The following is a 24,220-nucleotide window of genomic DNA, read 5'->3' as shown; positions in this document are numbered from 1 at the left end:
TGAAAATAGGGGTGGGGCAGAGAGAGAGGGAAACACAGAATCTGAAGCAGGCTCCAGGCCCTGAGCTGTCAGCAAAGAGCTCAATGCAGGGCTCGAACTCACAAACTGTGAGATCATGACCTGAGCCAAAGTCAGGTGCTTAACTGACTGAGCCACCCAGGTGCCCCAATTAAAAAAAAATCAGGAGCTATTAATTGGATTCATCCAACTTTGGGAATTACTACAGGACCACATTCTAATTTATTTAATATTTTAAAAGAGGACACTGCTTTAGACTCTCCTCATGGTTTAACCCCAGAGGCAGAAAAAGAATTAATTATTATTGAACAGGCATTTGAAAACAGGCAACTGCATCACCAAAAGCTAGTTTACCCTATTTATTTATATTCCCTACCCTCCATATGCCCACTGGACTTCTAGGCCAACTTATAAAAGAAATTCAATGTTTAGAATGGCTTTTTCTTTCCCACTCATTTAAGAAAACCCTCACTCCCTATATACAACAAATTACAGAGTTGCTATTTAAGAGAAGATATTGTTACCAACAACTAACAGGATATGATCCTGATTTCATATATCCTGGGATGTCTTATGAATGCTTTCTACGGATTCTTAATCTATAAAACTGCAAAGTGTTATGGCAGACTTTATTGACCAACTTGTTTACTCTCTGCCATCAAATTGTTACAACTACCTCTTTTAAACATTACCCCCCAAAATTATCTCCACAGCCAATTTCACAAGCAATCACTATTTTTATAGATGACTCTGTAAAAACTACTAAATCTGCTATTGCTTGGTTTGAACAATGCTGGCATAAAATATTCTCTAAAGGATAAACATCTACTCAAAGAGCAGAATTAAAGGCTGCTATTATGGCTTTCCAACAATTTACTCACCAACCTACTAATATGGTAACAGATTCTCAATATGTAGTTTATGTGATACAAAATATAGAACAGGACTTATTAGGGAATTAAAGCATTCCTTCCTTACTTTTGTTTTTTTTTTTTTTTGACTTTACAAGCCTTACTAGATAAACAGACATGCCTTCTTTTTATCACTCACATAAGATCACATTCAGGCTTATCTGGAAATGAGGTAAGGAAACAAGGTTGTGGACCAATTTGTTGGCTACAATATGCCTTTTAAAACTGTTCAATTATCTCATGACTTTTGTCATCAAAATTATAGTCCCTTATTAAACATTTCCATATTATAGTTACTCAGGCTAGACAAATTGCTGCTGCCTGCCCTGATTGTCAACAGCCATCAGGAGGACAAAAACAATGGGGAATTAACCCCAGAGGTCTAGATGCAAATCAGCTTTGGCAAACTGATATTACACACTATGCCCCATTTGGATGTCACAAATGTATCCATGTGTCTATAGACACCTTTTCAGGATTTATAATGGCCTCTATTCACACCAGATAAAATGCAAGAAATATCATTCACCATTTTTTACATGGGTTTTCACAAGCCAGTAAACCTCAAGAAATTAAAACTGACAATGGGCCTGAATACCTTTCCTCCATGGTAAAGGAATTCTTCCAAAATTGGAATATACAACACATTACTGGCATACCATATATAATCCTACTGGACAGGCTATTATAGAACATACACATGCCACTTTAAACCAAATGCTTCACAAACAAAAAGGGAGGAACCTACATAATGCCTCCACTTGGAATTCATTATATAAAGCCTTATACACTCTAATTTTTAAAAATTTTTTAAGTGTATTTATTATTCCTGAGAGGAAGAAAGAGACAGGGCATGAGCAGGGGAGGGTCAGAGAGAGAGAGGAGGAGACACAGAATCTGAAGCAGGCTCCAGGCTCTGAGCTGTCAGCACAGAGCCCGACACGGGACTCAGACTCACGAGCTGCAAGATCATGACTTGAGCCGAAGCCGGACGTTTAACCAACTGAGCCACCCAGGCGCCCCTATTTTTTTTTTAAATTGTGATTCCTATGGCTTCACAGCTGCCAAATGGTATTTTGCACCATCTCCCAGCTCAAATATCAGAGCTGAGGTGCTACTTAAAAACATATGAGGCAATAATTCATGGAAAAGACCTTATGAACTAATAACATGGAGAAGGGGATAGGCATGTGTTTGTCTCCCATCAGCATCGCACTGGGTGTCTGCCCATCTGATTAAACCAGATGATGAGTTGGAAGGATCACCCCTTCAACCCTCTTTCTCAGATGGCCAATTTGTCCTTACAAGGAAAAGAGAGGAGACCATGCCCATGAACAATCAAGGCAAATAATGTCACCTGGGGACAACTTAAGACACTCTATCAACACGCCACTGAAATGATGTGCTGTGTAGGAGCACCACCGAATTTTTTAAGCATATTTATCTGTGGTTTCTCAAAACTCAGCTAAGGTAATGATTTGCTTAATCTCTTTCTTTATCCAGACTGCTGCTGCTTTTTCATCATTGTATTTGGTCTCATATCATAGACCCCCCCTTTCTTTGAGCCAGTTACATTATGGGATGAAAACCCACTGCTAACTAGTAATGATTCTCTTTGGACTGGAGGCACCTGGATTCTGCCAAAAGGCCCTCTTGCTGAACAGAGAGATTGGTTAAAGCTGAGTACTTCTGTTCCTTTTGTGTCACTTTTCCCTCCTATTTGTGTAACCACTATGAACACTTCTGGATGTTTAAAAACCACAGCACAGATATATCTCCTCCACTACATGCCTAAAACAAAGGACCATAGAGCAAATTTGACATTCATTCAGTAGCCACCTTCATTACACCAATGATTCTTAGCTAACCCCCATTTATCATTGCCAAATAAAGAAGATATGGTCCCCTAGTAACTGCAGTAATCTGACAGCCCTGGAAGACCTCTATTGCCCATAAAGAGGAATTTTTTTCAAAATCTTAGCTTCATTCATTGGGGTCCTAAAAGACACTTGCCCTCAGCAGGCAAACCTATTGAGTTTTCAGAACCTAGCAACTCCTCCATCCTTCGGACTGATGGCAGACTTTCAGGGCCAATATTAAGAATTAAAAACAAAGATTCATATAGCCCATAGAATTACAATTTATGGTGTTTTAGCCTTCCCTTTTTGTTACACAATCTCTCTCATGGATATTATGTTGATAATAGTGGTACCTTTTATATGAATCGCACACAGAATGTCTCAGTGTCCTCCCTCATCCCTATGCTTTGATAATTTTCACTAAGCCAGTTAATATAACATTTTGACAACCCATATTATGTTTTTGAAGTACTTCCTCCAGCTTGATACACAGCCTGTATCAGCCATTATAATAGTACCAAATTTTCTATCTCACATGTGTTCATCTTAAAATGACAACCTTAAATTTGGCTGACAGTAAATCTAACAAGGCCCTGGGAAGGGTCCAATGGTCTTGCTGAGTTATCCCAAGCTATTTCTAAGTGGAGACGTAAAAGATTTGTCGGATAGTTCATTGCTTTCCTTATCTCATACGTTGTCATCTTATCCACAGCCTCTGTTGCAGTGGTCTCCCTGACAGTCTATCCATACAGTTAAAGTAGTCAATCACGTAATGACTATATCACCAAGGCAATTATTACTCAAATGGAGGTTGATAACAGTATCACGCAGAGACTGCAAGCTGCAGAAGCAGCACTCGAATGGAGGGAGACTACCAACAGGCACTTGTTGATCATCAAAATATACAATGTGACTGGCAACATGACAAAATTTGTCTCACTCTCTTAAAATATAATATGTCTCAACCCTCCCGGGATTCAGTGAAAAAACACCTACAAGGAGCCTTTTCTACCAATTTACAATCTGAGATTAATGCTCTGTCTTCCCAGCTGCATCAACAACTTAGATATTCAATAGGAAACGCAGATATGAGTTGAACAGGAGTTATCTGACAATATGAAGTGGTTAAATCCAACCAACTGGTTCCAGGGCCTCAATTTACATATTTGGATTATTGGATCTCTCTGCTTGTTAATCTTTTTTGTATTTCTCATAGCCCTCTGAATGATCTACACCATAGCGGCCTCCTCAAGGTATCATAAACAACTGATTGCCTTCCTCAACTCCCATAAATAAAAAGATTCTTCAAAAAAAGAGGGGGGGGATATGTAGGAAATCAAATAGCTATGTCCTAGGTTAGGAAATTATAGGGAATACATTGAAAAGAACCCTGCTTTCTGGCCTTGCTGAAAACAGCAGGCCAAGCTTCACTTATCTAGTTAACGTATATCTTGGGGGCACCCACTTTGCTTATCTAGTTAATGTATATCTAAGGGATAGGTCCTGCTTATACTCATAAATTCCTTATACCATGTTATCATATGGATTATTTTATCCTGTCTTAACTTGTTTTTCTGCACATTTTCAATACATTTTTTCCTGGCATGTAGCCCTCTGGTGTATTGCACATTATTTCCCTAAATGTATGCTTAATAAGTATGGGAGCTTGAGAGAAGCTAGGTGAGACTTCCCTTAGCCTCTCTCTCACCTCTCTTGACTTACATGGACTCTTGAGTAATCCTTTCTTCTGTCTTTGGCTTTGCTGGACAAAACTGAAAGCCAAACCCACACTTACCTTCTAAGAAGCCAGCAGTAATTCTTCCTTGGCTACAGAAGAAAGTTAAAAACCCTTAACCTGATACTCAATGTTTACTATAATGTGCTTCTGAAGAACCTTTGCCTATCTCCCTTCTCATCCTTTTATCAACTTTGATAGAATGACAAAGCTGGACTGCTCCCCTGTTTCTGAATATACCCCCTCTTTGCATAGTGCTATTGGCTTAACTTGGCTTCTACTGGAGTCTTACACAAGATGAAACTCTAATAATCTTAGTGACATAGAACCTTTCCCCCCAAAAATTCCCCTTATTAATGACATAGAATCTTTTAATGACATAGAACTTCTTCCAAAAGAACCTCCCCTTATTCCACTAGTCACAAAAACTGCAAGAGGTTAAAAACTCCTTTGTGATTTATATATGTTTTTCAATTAAATTAGATTTGTTTCGTTTCATTCATTCACTTACTCATTTATTCTTTTGCTTAGCGTATATTGACTGAGCATTTGTATGTGCCAGGTACATGTTAAGAGCTCAGAAATGACCAAGGCTTAGTTGTGGCCCTCCAAGAGCTGTGTCCACCTGGAAAATGACAGATATATCACACCATATTGGTTATGTATATATTGTGTGAAAATAGAGGTACACAGGTACACAAAAGCACTGAAAAGGACTGAGAAAATGAGGTTAGATCCAGATTAGAATGTCAGATAAAAGAATTAGGTTACGAAGGCAAAGAGTATATCTTTGGATAAATGCTATTCTTATACTTACCATGTCAACATGTGTTTGATTAATCACTCAAGTCAGTATAAAATGGGTCATTTAAAGGAATTTTTCAATTGGAGAGGGAGGTGAAGGTTTGTGAATAGGGCCAAGGATTGCAGATAAGGTAAGAAGGAGAATTACAAAAACATCCATTTTTTTTTAATCCTAGATATGAAGCTGTTTGGGAGCAAGAATTTGTCTTATCTAATTATTCCCCCACAGCACCTGAAGTAGGGTCTTTGTAATTGAAAGTTTATGCATTTGTAGTTTCTAAGTTGGAAGTTACCTTAGGGATCATCTAGCCCTTGTTCCACAAATGAGGAAAAGGAAACTCTAAGAAATGATTTGCTCAGAGTCATACAGTTTTTTTATTCTAAAACTTAAGACTGAGAATTCAAGGTAAAGTGCTCTTGTAGCTCCTCTACATCTCATCTCAAGCCTTCAACATCTCAAAACCTTCAACAGTCCCCATTGTGGTAGACACCCCCAGCAGCAAAGTTCTGACATACATCTCCACCATGTTTGTTTTAGAGGGAAAGGTAAAGAAGATCTGGATCTCATTGTATACATGGGGAGAGTGAGACTTAAAGAGGAGAAGTGATTGGCTCAAGATCACAAATCTGGAACCAGAACTCATAAGATATTTGTCAAATGGAATTGAATACATTCCCTGTAATCAAGGTATTATGCCTTGCATCAGCTAACAAGTAATTAACCTTCAATTTAGAGAATAAACAGACCCTCAATTGACATCATTCATCATTTATTATTAATCTCAAACATGTATGTCTTTACAAAAGTCTTCTCATAGCCTGGAACATTTTCTTTAGCAACAAGAATAATAACCAATGAGTTTCTGATACCTCAGAGCAATTTGTAACTACCCAGAGAAAATTTTCCTTACTCCCTCTGCTTGGCTCTTCTCCTCCTTCCCTACTACTTCCAAAAGAAAGAGAAAGGGTAAAATTAGACAGAGAGATGATATAGATGTAGATAGATATAGATGATATAGATATATAAATAGATAGATGGATGGATAGATAGAGATAGAGATATATTTATTTCCTGTTTCCCTCCCTCCTTTTCCAGATTTCCATGTCTGTCTGGTGCAGATGATCATCTTGGTGAGTTTCTTGACTTCTCTCACCATGCACATACATACACATGCACAGAAATATATACGTGTGGTGATCTGAAGGATACTTTTTAGGGTTATTTTCAAAGATAAAATCAGATCAAATGGTCTGCAGGTAAAATTCAAGTACTACATCTATGATAGTTTCCTCGCAGCATGAATAAGCCTTGCTAAGTTATAGGTCTCTTAGTGCTTGGGCCTAGGGAGTCAGGATGAATGAGACGAGTATGATGGAAAGTTGATGAAGTTTGAGGGTCACATACGAAGCTATTAGAGCCAGTCAGGTCATTCTCTACCAGCAGGCCAAAAGTTTAAACCATTAGGTAGATAAGTTCAGGGTACTGAATTCCTACTATTTACTCTTATAGTGCTAGACAAATCATGTAGGCTCTCTGAACTTTAGTATTTTCTCCTTCAAAATTGGGCAAAGCCTTGCCTCATGGTACTGTTACAAGGAACAAAAGACAAAATCCCAGGTACTTAGCCAATTCTCAAGAAATGTTCATTTCCCTCCTTTTATTCATTAATTTCCCTGACTACATCTTCATTTGTTGGTATATATTTTATTTTATTTTATTTTATTTTATTTTATTATTATTTTTTTATTTGAGAGAGTATCAGGGGAAGGAGAAGGGGAAAAAGTAGAGGAAGAGAGAGACTCTTAAGCAGGTTACACGCCCAGAGTGGATTCTGACACGGGGCCTGATCTCAACTGTAAGATCATCACCTGAGACAAAATCAAGAATCAGACACTTAACCAACTGAGCCATCGGTGCCCCTGATTTTTTTTTTAAATGTAGGCATACCTTATAGCTTTCTCCTTGGTCCCTTTTGCTTCTCCAAACTCTTCCTAGTCCCTCATTATTTCTTCAGTAGTAATTTTTGCCTTTAACAAAGGAGCCCTACATCTCTTCATCTGCTCTTACATCACTCCAGTCTCCCCTCTCTTTCCAAGTATGTGTGTGTGTGTGTGTGTGTGTGTGTATACTTGGATATATATATGTATATATATATATCCATATTTGTCTAAGCACTGCTGCTTACCTCTATTTATCCATTCAATAACCATTTCAACTCAAAGCACATGAACAAATATTTACTGACCATGAATACATATCAGGCCCTGTGCTAGGCACTCAAGTTACAAATTACATAGTTCTTTTACACAGAACTATTACACAGTTCAGTTTGGCAAAAAGCATTACTTAAGCAATTAAAATTCACAAGGAATTGCTACCCATGCTTCTTTTCATATGGTATCACAATTCTCCAGGCTTTTACTCATTTATTATATCACTGGGTCTTCCCAATCATACTTAAAGGTCAGTCTGATGGAACTAAGGTTTAAAGTCCTTCATTGATCTTTAGGCAGAGTTGAACACCAAGCAAGCCTAAATGTAAGGGTTTGCTAATTGGTTGATTTATACAGCTACAAAAGAATACAATATTGACTGGGTGAGTGCGTGTATATGTGTGACACGAGTGTGACATGTTTCTGTTTCTATGTGGCTAAGTGTGGGACCAGCTGCAGTGGATGGTTTGAAAAAGTTGATGGATTTGGCTCCAGTGGCCTGTGGTTTTCCACCTGTAGATCTACCTTGCCAGGTCAAAAACATCCTTCAGTCATTCATCTAGAGTGAGTATGCAGGTAGTCTTCAAAACCAGAAAGGAAGGGGTAGGATGTTTGGAACACCCCTAGTGTCCTGAAATTCCAAACCCAAATAATGGGCCCTCTCTAGCCTATAGTTCCACTAGCTACCCCATGCAGAAGTAGAAAACCATTTGAAGTTGTTGAATGGGCCCTGGATAAGGAGGGATCAGGGCATGTGCCAAAAGCACGTATTTTGCTAACCATTTTAAACGTATGCCTCCATTTTTATTTGAATTCTAACCCAGGGCACTTGGACGTCTCAGTTGAGCATCTGAATTCAGCTCAGGGCATGATCTTGAGGTTCGTGGGTTCGAGCCCTGCATCAGGCTCTGTGCTGACCACTTGCTCAGAGCTTGGAGTCTGCTTTGGATTCTGTGTCTCCTTCTCTCTCTGCCTATCCCCCCATTCATGCTGTATCTCTCTGTCTCTCAAAAATAAATAAATGTAAAAAAAAAACAACTTTGAATTCTAACCCCCAAAAGGGACATTTGTTGTATTTTATTTTGTACTTGAGTAAAATACATACGTAATAAAGTGCACTAATTTCAAGTGTAAGTATACATTTGATGAGTTTTGAAAAAAATACACACTTGGGTAACTGATACTCAGATCAAGCTATATAGAACATTTCCAACATCCCCAGAGGCTCCTTTGGTGCTTCTTCCATTCACTACCTTCCTGGGTGTAACCCTTATTCTGAGAACTAGCACCATAGATTAGTCTTGCCTGTTGTTTATAAAACATATAAGCATATAATGCCTGGAGTTTTTATAAATGTAATCACAAAGTATGTATGCATTTGAGTCTTGCTTTTTTCACTAGGCATGTTTTTCAAATTATTTTATGTTGTATCATTGTATTAGTCATATATTTCTCTGTAACAATATTACTGTAAAGTTAGAAGATTAAAACGACATATTTATTATCTCATAGTTTCTATGGGTCAGGATTCAGTGCATGACTTCATTGGGTCCTCTGCTTCAAGGTCTCATAAAGATGAAATCAAGATGTTGATGGGGAAAGATCCAACATAGGGGAGAAGTAAGGGGACCCAAAGTTCCCTCGTCTCTCAAACACAGCAGTGTTGATGCCAAAGGACTTTGAATTCCAAGAGTCCAGGCTGCAGAGTGACAGAGACATCTCCAGAGACCCACGGAGACAAGCTGGAGGGTCATAAGTGTGGGATTGCAAACTGGGAGAGATAATACAGGCTGCATGGGCATGGATAGGAGGGATCACCTTCTGTGGAGAGACAAAAGGAAGAGAAAGAGAGGCTGCGGAAGCATAGAAATGTATCTGGACAAGAGAAAAACTATGGGCCATGACAGAGAATGATCCAATCTCTAACTGCAGGGCTTTCTCCAAACTGGGGCTGGCTGCCCTGTTCAAGGACCTGGGGAGGGGGGAAACCAGCTCTGGGCTTGGTAACTAGTTCAAAGGCACTGTCCACGGTGGGAGAAAGTAATATCCTGCTTGGAGTGCTGCGGGAAGAAGGTATATAACCATTCAAAAGACAAAGACTGCCTGTACCCGCCAGCCAGAGACCATATAACAGCTGTGCAGAGTGGCACTTCCCCAGAACCGGGGAGCACAGAGCGGAACCCTTTAAGACAATGGGGTTTAAATCACAGCTGACCACCAAGTGGCACAGGATTTGACAGAGCAGGACAAACTGCTTCCTTCACACCCATGGCACTGTGAGGACTGCCTGAACAGAGTGGTTTGAGACACCCAGTCCAGGTAGGAGAGACTGGCATGTTGCCATTTTTCTCCCCATCACCAACAAGGTGGGGTCTCAGGGAACGGACAGTGGGCCCACAGTGAGGTGGAACCCACCTACACCAAACCGCACTGTTCCAGCCTGGTAACTGAGTATCTACTGGGGTGGGACAGATGCTGATGAACCAGACAGCCCCTCCTCCAGACAAGTGCTGCCACTGGTTCCAAGGCACCCAAAGTTTTGCATTTCCTGATTTAATTCTTGGACAATTCTTGTTATATATATATATATTTTTTTTTCCTTCCTTTTCTCATTCTTGTTTCTTCCCTCCTCTATTCTGGTTATTCTAGCTGTTGGTTTGTTTAAGCAAGCATATTTAATCTATTCTCTTTATACCTGTTTCACATCTCCTTCTTTATTTCTCTCTCACACTCACTCACTCACTTTCTGGATTAAGCTGTATAATTTCTCTGTCTGGTCAATTTTACTTTATTTTATTTTTCCCCACCCCTGCCATTTTTCTCTTTGTATGGATAAGGCCTCTTCCATCAATATGGTCCCCACCCAGCTGTTTAGTTGTAGTTGGTGTTTCTGGATTTTTGTTTTTGGGTTTTTTTCTATTTTTCGTTTGTTTGTTTGTTTTCCTTTCCAGGGCTACATCAATGAAAAAAAATCAAATCACACCTGGTGGAGGGTCCAAAACATCACTAAGAGTAGGGAGATGAAGTCACAACAACATACAGCAAGTAACACACTCCAAAAAACACCTCCTGAAGGGCCAAGCCCTGGAAAGTGTATGATCTCTCTTTAATATGTAGTGTTCGCAGGTGCAAGGCAAGCATTTAAAACACATAAGGGACAGAAAACTAGGCAAAATGATGAAAAAGAATATTGTTACTCAAAAGAAATTCCAGGAAGATATAACAGCTAAAAAATTATCAAAACAGATATAAACAATATAACTGAACAATTTAGAATAATAATCATTAGATTAACCACTGGGCTTGAAAAAAGTATATGAGATAACAGAGAATCTATTGCTACGGAGACAAAGGAACTAAAAAGTAGTCATGATGAATTTAAAAATGTTGTAAATGATGTGAAAAATAAACTAGAGGTGGTGACAGCAAGAACTGAAGAGGTAGAGGGGAGAATAAGATGAAGCTGAGAAAAAGAGAGATAAAAAAAAATTCTAGACCACGAGAGGAGAAATAGAGAACTAAGTGATTCAAAGAAACACTATCATAGGAGTTACAGAACAAGAAAAGAGAGAGAAAGGGATGGAAGGTGTACTTTAAAAACTCTTAGCTGAGAACTTCCCAAACTGGGGAAGGAAAGAGACATTGAAATCAAGGAGACACAGAGAACTACCTTCATACATAACAGGAATCCATCTTCTGCATGGCATATCATAGTGAAACTGGCAAAATACAAAGGTAAAGACAGAATTCTGAAAGCACCTAGGGATAAATGGGCCTTAACCTACAAGTGTACACACATAAGGGTGCTTGCAGACCGATCTACTGAAAAGTGACAGGCTGGAAGCGAGTGGCAAGAAACATTCAATGTGATGAGTAGGAAAAATATGCTGCCAAGGATCCTTTATCCAGCAAGTCTGTCATTCAGTATAGGAGAGATAAAGGTTTTCCCAAACAAACAAAAACTGAAGGAGTTCATCACCACTAAACCAGCCTTACAAGACATCCAAAGGGGGACTCTATGAGTGAAATGTTGCAAAGACCACAAAGGACCAGAGACATCACTACAAGCATGAAACCTATAGATAGCACAATGACTCTAAATCCTTACCTTTCAATAATAACACTGAATTTAAATGAACTAAATGCTCCTATCAAAAGATATATGGTATCATAACGGATGAAAAAAACAAGGCCCATTTATTTGCTGTCTACAACAGATCCATTTTAGACCTGAGTACACCTTCATATTGAAGGTGAGGAGATGGAGAACCATCTATCATGTTACTGGAAGTCAAAAGAAAGCTGGAGTAGCCATACTTATATCAGACAAATTATATTTTAAACTAAAGGCTGTACCAAGAGATAAGAAGGTCATTATGTCATAATTATGGGGTCTATCCATCAAGAAGAGCTAACAATTATAAATGTTTATATACCCAATTCGGAAGACATCCAAATATATAAAACAATTAATCACAAACATAAGCAATCTTATTGGTAAGAATGTTGTAATTACAGAGAACTTTAATATTCCACTTGCAGCAATGGACAGGCCATCTACAGAAAATCAATAAAGACACAGTGACCCTGAGTGATACACTGGACCAGAAGGACTTGACAGATATATTCAAATCATTTCATCCTAAAGCAGCAAAATACACTTCTTCTCAAGTGCACAGGGAACATTCTCCAAGATAGATCACATACTGGGTCACAAAACAGCCCTCAATAAATATAAAAAAATTGAGATCACATGCACACTTTCACATCACAATGCTATGAAACTTGAAAACAACCACAGGAAAAAGTTTGGAAAACCTCAAAATGCATGGAGGTTAAAGAACATCTACTAATGAACGAATTGGCCAACGAGGAAATTAAAGAAGAAATTTTAAAAAATATATATGGAAACAAATAAAAATGAAAACACAAGAATCCAAACCCTTTGGGATGCAGCAAATGCAGTCCTAAGAGGAAAATACATTGAAATCCAGGCTTATCTCAAAAAACAAGAAAAATCCCAAATACAAAATATAAGAGAACACCTAAAGAAAGTGGAAGCAGAACACCAAAGAAACCCCAAGTCCAGCAGAGAAAAAAAAATAAGATCAGAGGAAAAATAAACAATATAGAATCCAAGGAAAACGCAGGAGAATAAATCAATGAAATTAAGAACTGTTTTTTTTGAAAAAAAACAAGCAAAATTGACAAACCTCTAGCCAGACTTCTCAAAAATAAAATAGAAAGGACCCAAATAGATAAAATCACGAACGAAAATGGATTTATTACAACCAATCCATCAGAAATGCAAACAATTATCATAGAATACCATGAAAAAACTATATGCCAACAAACTGGACAACCTGGAAGAGATGGACAAATTCCTAGATTCCCACACACTACCAAAACTCAAATGCAAAGAAATAGAAAATTTGAACAGACCCATTACTAGTGAAGAAATTGAATTAGTTATCAAAAATCTCTCAACAAATGGGGGTCCTGGGCCAGATGGCTTCCTAGGGGAACTCTACCAGGCATTTAAAGCAGAGTTAATACCTATACTTCTCAAGGTGTTCCAGAAAATAGAAACAAAAGGAAATATTCCGACTCATTCTATGAAGTCAGCATTACCTTGATTCCCAAACCAGAGGCCCCACAAAAAAAGGAGAATTATATTCCAATATCTCTGATGAAGGTGGATGCAAAAATTCTCAAGAAGGTACTAGCAAATCAAATTCAACAGCATATAAAAAGAATTATTCACCATGATCAAGTGGGATTCATTCCTTGGCTGCAGGGATGGTTCAATATTGACAAATCAATCAGTAGGACACATCACATTAATAAAAGAAAGGATAAGGGGCGCCTGGGTGGTTCAGTATGTTGAGGGTTCGACTTTGGCTCAGGTCATGATCTCACAGCTCGTGAGTTTGAGCCCCACATCGGGTTCTGTGCTGACAGCTGGGAGCCTGGACCCTGGTTCGGATTCTGTGTCTCCCTCTCTCTCTGCCCCTCACCCACTCGCATTCTGTCTCTGCCTCCCTCAAAAATAAATAAACATTAAAAACATTTAAAAAAAGAAAAGAAAGGATAAGAACCATATGATACTGTCAATAGATACAGAAAAACATTTGACAAAATATAGCATACTTTCTTAATAAAAGCCCTCAAGAAAGTTTGGATAGAAGAAACATACCTAAACATCATAAAAGCCATATTTGAAAAGCCCACAGCTAATATCATCCTCAATGGGGAAAAACAGATTTCCCCCTGGGATCAGGAACACGACAGGGATATCCATTCTCCCTACTATTGTGTAACATAGTGTTGGAAATCCTAGCCTCAGCAATCAGGCAACAAAATGAAATAAAAGGCATCCAAATTGGCAAGGCAAAAGTCAAACTTTCACTTTTCACAGGCGACATAATCCTCTACATGAAAAACCTGAAAGATTCCACCAAAAGGCTGCTAGAACTGATACATGAATTCAGCAAAGTCGCAGGGTACAAAATCAACATACAGAAATCGGTTGCATTTTTATACACTAATAATGAAGCAACAGAAAGAGAAATCAAGAAATTGCACAATTTGCACTATTCACAATTGCACCAAGAACCATAAAATACCTAGTAATAAACCTAATCAAAGATGTAAAAGATCTGTATGCTGAAAACTATAGAAAACTTATAAAAGAAATGGAGGAAGACACACACAAAAAATGGAAAAACATCCCATGCTCATGGATTGGAAGAATAAATACTTTTAAAATGTCAATACTACCGAAAGCAATCTACACATTCAATGTAATCCCAATGAAAATTGCACCAGCATTCTTCTCAAAGCTAGAACAAACAATCCCAAAATTTGTATGGAATCACAAAACACCCCAAATAGCCAAAGTAATATTGAAGAAGAAACCAAAGTGGGAGGCATCATAATCCCAGCCTTTAACCTTTACTGCAAAGGTATAATCATCAAGACGGTATGGTATTGGCACAAAAACAGACACATAGACAAATGGAATAGAATAGAGAGCCCAGAATTGGACCCACAAATGTATGGCCAACTAATCTTTGACAAAGCAGGAAAAAGTATCCAATGGAAGAAAGACAGTCTCTTTAACAAATGGTGCTGGGAGAACTGGACAGCAACATGCAGAAGGTTGAAACTAGACCATTCTTACACCATACACAAAAATAAACTCAAGATGGATGAAAGACCTAAGTGAGAGACAGGAAACCATCAAAACTCTAGAGAAGAAAGCAGGCAAGAACCTCTTTGACCTTAGCCACAACAATTTCTTGCTAGACACATCTCCAAAGGCAAGGGAATTAAACGCAAAAATGAACTTTTGGGACCTCAACAAGATAGAAAACTTCTGCACTGCAAAAGAAACAATCAACAAAACTAAGAGGTAACCGATGGAATGGGAAAAGATATTTGCAAATGACATATCAGATAAAGGGTTAGTATCCAAATTCTATAATGGACTTACCAAACTCAACACCCAAAAAAGAAATAATCCAGTGAAAAAATGGACAGAAGACATGAATAGACACTTTTTCAAGGAAGACATCCAGATGGCCAACAGACACATGAAAAGATGTTCATCATTCCTCATCAGGGAAATACAAATCAAAACCACAATTAGATACCACCTCACACTGATCAGAGTGGCTAAATTTAACAACTCAAGAAACAACAGATGCTGGCGAGGATGTGGAGAAATGAGAACCCTCTTGCACTGTTGGTGGGAATGCAAATTGGTGCAGTGACTCTGGAAAACAGTGTGGAGGTTACACAAAAAATTAAAAATAGAACTACCCTGAAACCCAGCAGTAGCACTACTGGGAATTTATCCAAAGGATACAGGAGTGCTGATTCATAGGGGCACATGTACCCCAATTTTTATAGCAGCAGTTTTAGGAGTAGCCAAATTATGGAAAGAGCCTAAATGTTTATCAACTGATGAATGGATAAAGAAGATGTGGTTTATATATACAATGGAACGTTACTTGGCAATGAGAAAGAATGAAAACATGCCATTTGCAGCAACGTGGATGAAACTGAAAGGTATTATGCTAAGTGAAATAAGTCAGTCAGAGAAAACAGGTATTATATGTTTTCACTCATATGTGGAACTCGATAAATTTAACAGAAGTCCATGGGGGAAATGCAAGGGAAATAAAAGAGTTACAGAGAGAGAAGAAGGCAAACCATAAGTGACTCTTAAATACAGAGAACAAACTGAGGGTTGATGGGGGTGTTGGGGAGAGGGGACAATGGGTGATGGGCATTGAGGAGGTAATTTTTTGGTATGAGTACTGGGTGTTGTATGTAAGCGATGAACCATTGCAATCTACTCCCCAAACCAAGAGCACACTTCATACACTGTATGTTATCCAATTTGACAATAAATTATGTTAAAAAAATAAAACCAAAAACCAGTTAGAAGAGAAAAAAAATGTTGGCAAGAGTAGCAGTCTTAATTGGGCTTGATCGGGAAAATTAATTACTTCCAAACTAACATGGTTATTGACAGCATGCAGTCAGTTGAAGGCTGCTAGACTGAGGTCCTCAGTTTCTTGCAAGTTGTTGGAACTATATTATAATGAAGCTATAAACACCCATTTCTATTTAGTGAACCCCCAGGATAGAATCCCTCTACTGGAGTATGAAGCACACATATTTTTAGATTTAGTATATATATGTATACATGCTTATTGTTAATCCTCGCAATTACTTTGGGGGTAGTTATCACTATCCCTATTATTAGATGAGAAATCACAAATTTAGATAGAGAAGGTGAATTAATCAAGGACCCAAGATAATAGAAAGCATCAAGTTATGATTCAAATCAAGGTCTTGATAGCTCCAAGATCCTTAATACCACATCAGTGTTTTTCAAAATTCAGCCATTTGTATACAACCCTCACAATTTCTGCCATATCTTAAAGAGTAACTATCCACAAAATCATTGTTCTGATATACAAGTATGTTTTTCCTAATAAACATAAATATATACATAACTGTTAAAAAAAACAGTCAACTGTGAACCACTTAAAATAATTTTGCATACCACAGACAAGTTGTGCTGGTACAATTTGGGAAATACTTGGCTGGCTGCACATTGAAGCTAAGAGTTATATTCTTCTTGTTCTGGCCCTATCACCAATTCTCTGTGTGTTCTTGTCCAAGTCCCTTCCCCTCTCTGGGCTCCAGTTACTCCATATATACAATGACAGACATAGAGTGAATCTTTTGTGTACCCTTCCCTTGTTGGGTCTGCCTTGTACTCTGTGTCAGAGATAATGAACAGATTCATATGGCACATCCGTAGCCAATGGTGGCAGGATGGAGATGTTTAAGTCCATCAGCTTCCCTTTATCATGCAGTGGCAAAGGCCCTGCTTTCTGTCATCCACCGCTGTGTACGGATCTGATCCATTGGACATGGAGCAGTACGTCTGTACTGCTGGGGTAAAGAAGGGGATTATGCATATATGTGGGTGGATATACGTATCACTAATACAGGATTCTTTCCCATGATCCACTTTACCCCACCATATGTCCAGTTCTTCAGCCTGCCACATGATTTCAGTCTTCCAACAGTAGAACTGTTGCCTGTTGTTATTTGTTCTTTCAGCACAACCTTCTTGTGAATGCAGCAGCTCAGGGAGCTAAACATGGCCACGGGGTAAGACCTCTTTTCAGTGTGGTGTGGATTATGTGAAATTATTACTATTACATATGAAAATATCACACAGGTCAGAGTTTCAGTTCCGATTCAACAAAATTCAATTAGTTGTTGTTATGATAGTCTGCCTCCCCTTACCAGCAAGAACTCTCAGTCCCTTCTAAGCCATGAGCAGCAGGTAGCTTGTTTATACAATAAATTGATTAATTTGATAAATTAATGTAATGGTAGTGAAAGAACATTTACACTCTGAACCATTCACACACCAACTTCCCATTTCAAAACAGTTTAGGTTCGTTCATAGGCCTGACTGTAGCCTCAGACTTCAAATTAAATTATGAATAAACCAGTGTTGATGGAGTTCCCACTGAGTGTCCAGGCCTGGGCCAGTCTAAGGCATGCAGTAGAGAGATGTAGGAAAGGAACAGGGGGAGAAAAATTACATACAGGACATTTGTTCTAAGCATTATGTGAAATATTGTTTAAAACTTTATTCTTCCAGCAATTCTCTGAAGGAGGTATTATTACTATCTTGCTTTTACAGACAAGGATTCTGAAAGATTACAAATAGTGGCAAAGACAGGATTCATACCAAGCCCAGTCAACTCCAATACCTACATATTTTTTCTACTATACAATACCATTTTTAAAATGTTTTTATTTTTATTTATTTATCTTGAGAGAGAGAGAAAGAGAAAGAGAAAGAGAGAGATATATGGACAGAGAAAGACAAAGAGAGAGAATCCCAAGAAGGCTCTGCACAGTGTGCCCTGACTGTGCAGAGCCCAACATGGGGCTTGAACCCACAAAACCATGAGATCATGACCTGAGCTTAAATCAAGAGTCAGAGGCTTAACTGACTGAGCCGCACAGGTGCCCTGTAATGTAGTATGCCTTTAAGTGCAATTGCCTCTGCCCTTCAGCTTATCTCACTACAATAGGGAAAGGGGTACTGTTTGAGTGGGAAGGAAAGACCAAAAGCCACAAATACTAGAAAGGAACAGAAACAATCCCCAGAAATAATGACAAAACAAGAAATAAAATGGCATTAAATACATATCTGTCAATAATTATTCTTAATGTAATGGACTAAATGCTCCAATCAAAAGACACAGGGCATCAGAATTGATAAAAAAAAATCCCATCTATATGCTGACCACAAGAGAACTCATTTTAGACCTAAAGACAAATGCTGGTTGAAAGGATGGGGATGGAGAAATATTTACCATGCAAATGGATTTCAAAGGAAAGCCAGAGTAGCAATACTTATATCAGACAAACTAGATTTTAAAGCAAATACTGAAAGAAGAGATGAAGAAGGGCACTATATCATAATGGACATGTCTATCCAACAAGAAGATCTAACAATTGTAAATATTTATGCCCCCAACTTGAAACACACAAATATTTAAAACAATTACTACAAACATGAAGGAACTCATTGGTGATAATACAATAATAGTAGGAGATTTTAACACCCCACTTACTTCAATGGACAGATCACTTAAACAAGTAATTAAGGAAACAATGGCTTTGAATGACACATTGGAGCAGATGGACTTAACAGATATATTCAGAGCATTTCATCCTAAGGCAGCAAACTACACATTCCTTTCAAGTGCAAAAGGGACTTCTCCAGAACAGATCAAATCCTAGGTCATAAGTCAGTCCTCAACAAGTACAAAAAGATTGAGATAATATTATGCATATTTTCTGACCAGAATACTATGAAACTTGAAGTCAACCACAAGAAAAATTTTGGAAGCATCACATATACTTGGAGCCTTAAAGAGCATGGCACTAAACAATGAATGGGTCAACCAGGAAATTAAAGAAGAAATTTAAAAATACATTAAAATAAACTAAAATTAAAACAAAATTATCCAAAACCTTTGGAATGCAGAAAAAGCAGTCAGAAGACAGAAGTATATGGCAATAGAGGCTTTCCTCAACAAGCAAGAAAAATATTAAATAAACAACCTAACCTCACACCTAAAGGATCTAGAAAAAGAACAACAAACAAAGCTTAAAGCCAGAAGAATTAGGGAAATAATAAAGATTAGAGCAGACATAAATGATATAGAAACAAACAAGCAGAAAAATAGATCAATAAAGCCAGGGCTGGTTATTTGAAAGAAAATTAATAAAATTGATAACACCCCAGCTAGAATTAGCAAAAAAGAAAAAAGATGTAAATAAATAAAATCACAAATGATAGAGGAGAAATGACAACCAACACCACAGAAATACAAACAATTATGAGAATATTATATGAAAAATTATATGCTACCAAATCAAGCAATCTAGAAGAAATGATAAATTACTAGAACCATACAAACTACCAAAACTGAAACACGAAGAAATAGAAAACTTGAACAGACTGATAACCAGCAAAGAAATTGAATGAATAATCCAAAATCTCCCAACAAACAAATGTCCAGGGACAGATGGCTTCCCAGGAGGATTATACCAGACATTTAAAGAAGAGTTTGGAGTGTCTGGGTAGCTCAGTAAGTTAAGTGTCAAACTTCATATTGGCATAGGTCATGATCTTATGATTTGTGAGATAGAGTCTCACATCTGGCTTTGTGCTGACAGCACTCTCCCTCTCTCTCTGCCCCTCCCCCAAGCACATTCTCTTTCTCTTTCAAAATAAATAAATAAACTTTAAAAACCTTCCAAACTAATTCTATGAGGCCAGCATTACCCTGATTCCAAAACCAGATTAAGACTCCACTAAGGAAGGGAACTACAGGTCAATATCACTGATGAACATGGATGCAAAAATTCTCAACAAAATACTAGCAAATCAAATCCAACAGTACATTAAAAGAATCACCTACCACAATCAAGTGGGATTTATTCCTGGGCTGCAAGAGTGGTTCAATATTCACAGATCAATCAACGTGATACACCACATTAACAAAAGAAATGATAAGAAGTGTATGATCCTCTGAATAGATGCAAGAAAAGCATTTGACAAAATAGAGCATCCTTTCTTAATAAAATCTCTTAAGAAAGTATGGATAAAAGAAACATAATTCAAGATCATAAAGGCCATATATGAAAGACCCAAAGCTAATATCATCCTCAATAGGGAAAAACTGAGAGCTTTTTCTCTATGGTCAGGAAGAAAACAGGGATGTCCACTCTCATGGGGGGCCTAGGTGGCTCAGTAGGTTAGGCGTCCGGCTTCAGCTCAGGTCATGATCTTGTGGTCGCGAGTTCGAGCCCCACGTCAGGCTTTGTGCTGACCGCTCAGAGCCTGGAGCCTGTTTAAGATTCTGTGTCTCCCTCTCTCTGACCCTCCCCCCGTTCATGCTCTGTTTCTCTCTTTCTGAAAAATAAATAAACATTAAAAAAAACTTTAAAAAAGAGACTCATAAATATGGAGAACAGAGGGTTACTGGAGTGGGTGTGGGAAGGGGAATGGGCTAAATGGGTAACGGGCTGTAAGGAATCTACTCCTGAAATCATTGTTTCACTATATGCTAACTAATTTGGATGTATTTTTTTAATTAAAAATTTAAAAAAGTATATACACACACACACACACATACATACATTGGAATATTACTCAACCATATAGAATGAAATCTTGCCATTTGCAAAAACTTGGATGTAACTAGACAGTATTATGCTAAGTCAGTAAAGGAAAGACAAATATGATTTCACTCATACGGGGAATTGAACAAACAAAGCAGATGAACATGGGAGGAAAAACGAGAGGCAAACCAGAAAACAGACTCTTAACTAAAGAACAAATTGAGGGTTACTGGAGGAGAGGTGGGTGGGGGATGGGTTAAATGGGTAATATGTTTTAAGGAGGACATTTGTGATGAGCACTGGGTGTTGTATATAAGTAATGAGTCACTAAATTCTACACGTGAAACTAAGATTATGCTGTATGCCAACTAATTGTAATTTAAATAACAACTTAAAAAAGAAACAAAAGTAAAATAAAGTAAACAAACAAAAGAAAGAATATAAAAGACACCTAGTTCTACCTGATTCTGTTTCTATTTCACATCTTTCATGAAACTCTCCTTGACCATCCCAGCCCATAGGATTCTCTCTTAGAATCTATATAGCACTAATGTATCTGTATTGCTTATTCTGAAAATTGTATGAAATAGTGGGAAGTAGCCTTAGAGATGATTCAAAAACTCTGTACTAATGAGGAAATTGGGGCCCAGAGACAGTAAAGGAATTACCCAAGGTCACACAGTAGCTCAAAGGCTTCTGATTGTTGATCTAGTGCTTCTGTTCCTACATCCAGGTTGGAGTAGGGAGTACAGAAGAGGGATGAGTGGTAACTTGGCATAGAGGAACAATCAGATATGATATCCAAACGCCTGATTAAAATCATCTAATATATGTAAAATTACTTAGCATATCCCAGATATAGAGCAGTTTCTCAATATGCTTTGTCTCTGAATCAAAAGTTAATCAAGTCACAACCATCATCTTCTCACGGTCTCCACAGCCAGGGGTTAAATCACGCAAGTCACTCTGTGGCTAAAATATGGTTCTTTACACATGCATTACCTATTCTTTTCATTTTTATGCCCTATGTGTCTTTAATTTACACACTTATTTCCTTTTTTAGCTTCCCTTAATGTTTATCTATTTTAAATAAATCTCTTTCAAGAGTTCAACCGCAACTTTTATTCATCCTCTATACTTCAATCTGTCACTTTTTAAAATGAAAATTTGGTTACTACTTAACCACAGGACATAGACAACTTCTTAGCATAGCATCAAAATTGGATCTCAGACTTCCTATCCATACTCCTATACTCTTCGAATTACTATTGCTTTGCTATGTACTTTCATTTCTTTGTGCCTTTGTACGTGGTTTTCTCTCAGTATTCCATCATGACTTCTATACATATCCTGACTTCTATGCCTGGCAAGCTCTGTTTAATAATGCACAAATATTCTAAATGTGAATTATTCCCCCAACCTTCCCAAGATTAATTTGCTGCTTTCTTTTAAATTTAATTAATCTGGGGGCGCCTGGGTGGCGCAGTCGGTTAAGCGTCCGACTTCAGCCAGGTCACGATCTCGCGGTCTGTGAGTTCGAGCCCCGCATCAGGCTCTGGGCTGATGGCTCAGAGCCTGGATCCTGTTTCAGATTCTGTGTCTCCCTCTCTCTCTGCCCCTCCCCTGTTCATGCTCTGTCTCTGTCCCAAAAATAAATAAAACGTTGAAAAAAAAATTTTTTAAATAAATTTAATTAATCTGTTGTTAATGACATTGATTATACTTAATTATAACCAATTAACATATCTGGTACACTCTACAGTGCCTCTGTCTTTGACTGTGAAATGTTTGAAAGAATAAAAGATGTCTTACTTATATATCTTTTCGTTCACATGTTCCATAAATGGCTGTGACTAACTGCTATCACAACTCAAGTGGAAAAACTACAGAGACTGGTGTATAATTGTCTCTTCCTAACTAGAGTTACTTCCTTCACAGTCTTCACTTATTAACCAGAGGACTCTGGCCAGGTTAAGAAAGTATGATGACTTTCTTGTCTCTCTTGCCTTCCTTTTTAGCATGAGCAATGCTACAAAGGCACAATCGAGAAGGACAGATGCTAAACAAATAGTGGTGAGAAATAGGCAGTAACTCACACACTAGAGGTGAGTCTGCCTCTGCTACATGATACTCAGAGGCTGGACACTTGTGTGCAGGCCCCATTCCTTCCATCCAACCATCAGACAGGAAGATATTGCTGCCCAGCAAGTCTGAAAATATCTGGACCCCACATATCTATCCAGGAAGTGATGTTTGGCAAGTGCGTGGTGCCCCAGTGTGTTGAGACACTGGGACGGATGCATGTATAATACCAACAACTCTTCCTACTTCGAGAGAATTGTTTTGTAAGAAAGAGTCTGGAAAAAGGCACATAATTTATGGGCACCACCTGCAACCCCTGTCTGAATTCAGTCAGTTTTCTTCTTCCAGTAAGGTCTAAGGCTCCACACGTCTTGCCAGCTTTCAAGAAAGCCAATTGGCATACTGTTTCCTCTACTATATATATATTAGAAGCATTGGAGATTGGGACCTTGACCTGCTCATTTGAATTCTTAGGAACATCCAGAATCTGAGCTGGAGGAAAGTGACAAAGTTTGCCAGAAGATTGGGTTTTGGTTTGGGACCCTACATCTTAATGTGTCATAGACAAACTAGGAGTGACCATAAGAGTGAGCAGAACAGGATAAAGCTGGAGCCAAGGTCCCAAGATAAAAGATCTGAGGAGCAGTATCTGTTTAACTTGAATCAGAGAAGGTACAGGAGAATGAGGACACTGTCTTCAGATTTATGCAAGTCTGTCTTGTATCAGAGGAAGCAGACTGATTAAAACAGAATCCAGTTCAGCATGAAGGAAAACTTTCTAGAAATAAGAACTATTGAATGGCTTCTTTAACAGAAATTGAGTTATCCAATTTTGCTGGTATTTAATCAGGGGAAGGGTAATTGATTGGTGAGGGTTCAAAATAATTTAACTTAGTTGTCCTTGGAGCCCAGGCTTAATAGTGATCTTATCATCCATCAGATGAGTACCAGGTTATTACACTTTTTCCACTTGAAGGTGGGGGTTGATGTCACTGTGGTGTTAGCACCAGATCTTCTACTGCCTTCCCTAACATACAGAAATTTGGACTGCTGACATTTGGATAATTGTGGGACAATTAACCTATCAACCTAGGGGACAGAGATGCTCTACTTTTAAGCATCAAATACAATTGCACTCAATATATAAATGGTAATATATGCGAGCTCAGCTTGTGGAATCTCCACTACCTATACCTTATACCTAGAAAGGACTTACTACTTTTCAAACTGAGCTCTCTATCACCCTGAAAGAAAGATAATGATTAACTCTCATTTTATAGATGAAGAAAATTTTTACATAGATTAACTTCCATAAAATAGCTATAAAGAATAAGTAATGCCAGATTATACTGACA

The 24,220-nt window shown here is 38.1% G+C and overlaps 1 protein-coding gene across 2 annotated transcripts in view; it reads left to right on the top strand.

The window, feature by feature from the left end:
* VSIG4 (V-set and immunoglobulin domain containing 4) overlaps window positions 1-24,220 on the top strand; it is a 139,047-nt gene that overhangs the window by 84,460 nt on the left and 30,367 nt on the right. The window contains exons 7-8 of one of the 2 annotated variants that reach the window (XM_047844602.1): window positions 6,424-6,458; window positions 8,366-8,410. In XM_047844602.1, the coding sequence (XP_047700558.1) occupies window positions 6,424-6,458; window positions 8,366-8,395 (65 nt within the window). In that variant the 3' untranslated portion in view covers window positions 8,396-8,410. Of the gene's footprint in view, window positions 1-6,423; window positions 6,459-8,365; window positions 8,411-24,220 lie in introns of those variants that run through there. The other variant, XM_047844603.1, reaches the window with a different exon arrangement.

The sequence above is a fragment of the Prionailurus viverrinus genome, chromosome X (genome assembly GCF_022837055.1).
Source record: "Prionailurus viverrinus isolate Anna chromosome X, UM_Priviv_1.0, whole genome shotgun sequence".
Taxonomy (NCBI): domain Eukaryota; kingdom Metazoa; phylum Chordata; class Mammalia; order Carnivora; family Felidae; genus Prionailurus; species Prionailurus viverrinus.
This window is presented reverse-complemented; position numbering and strand designations above follow the sequence as displayed.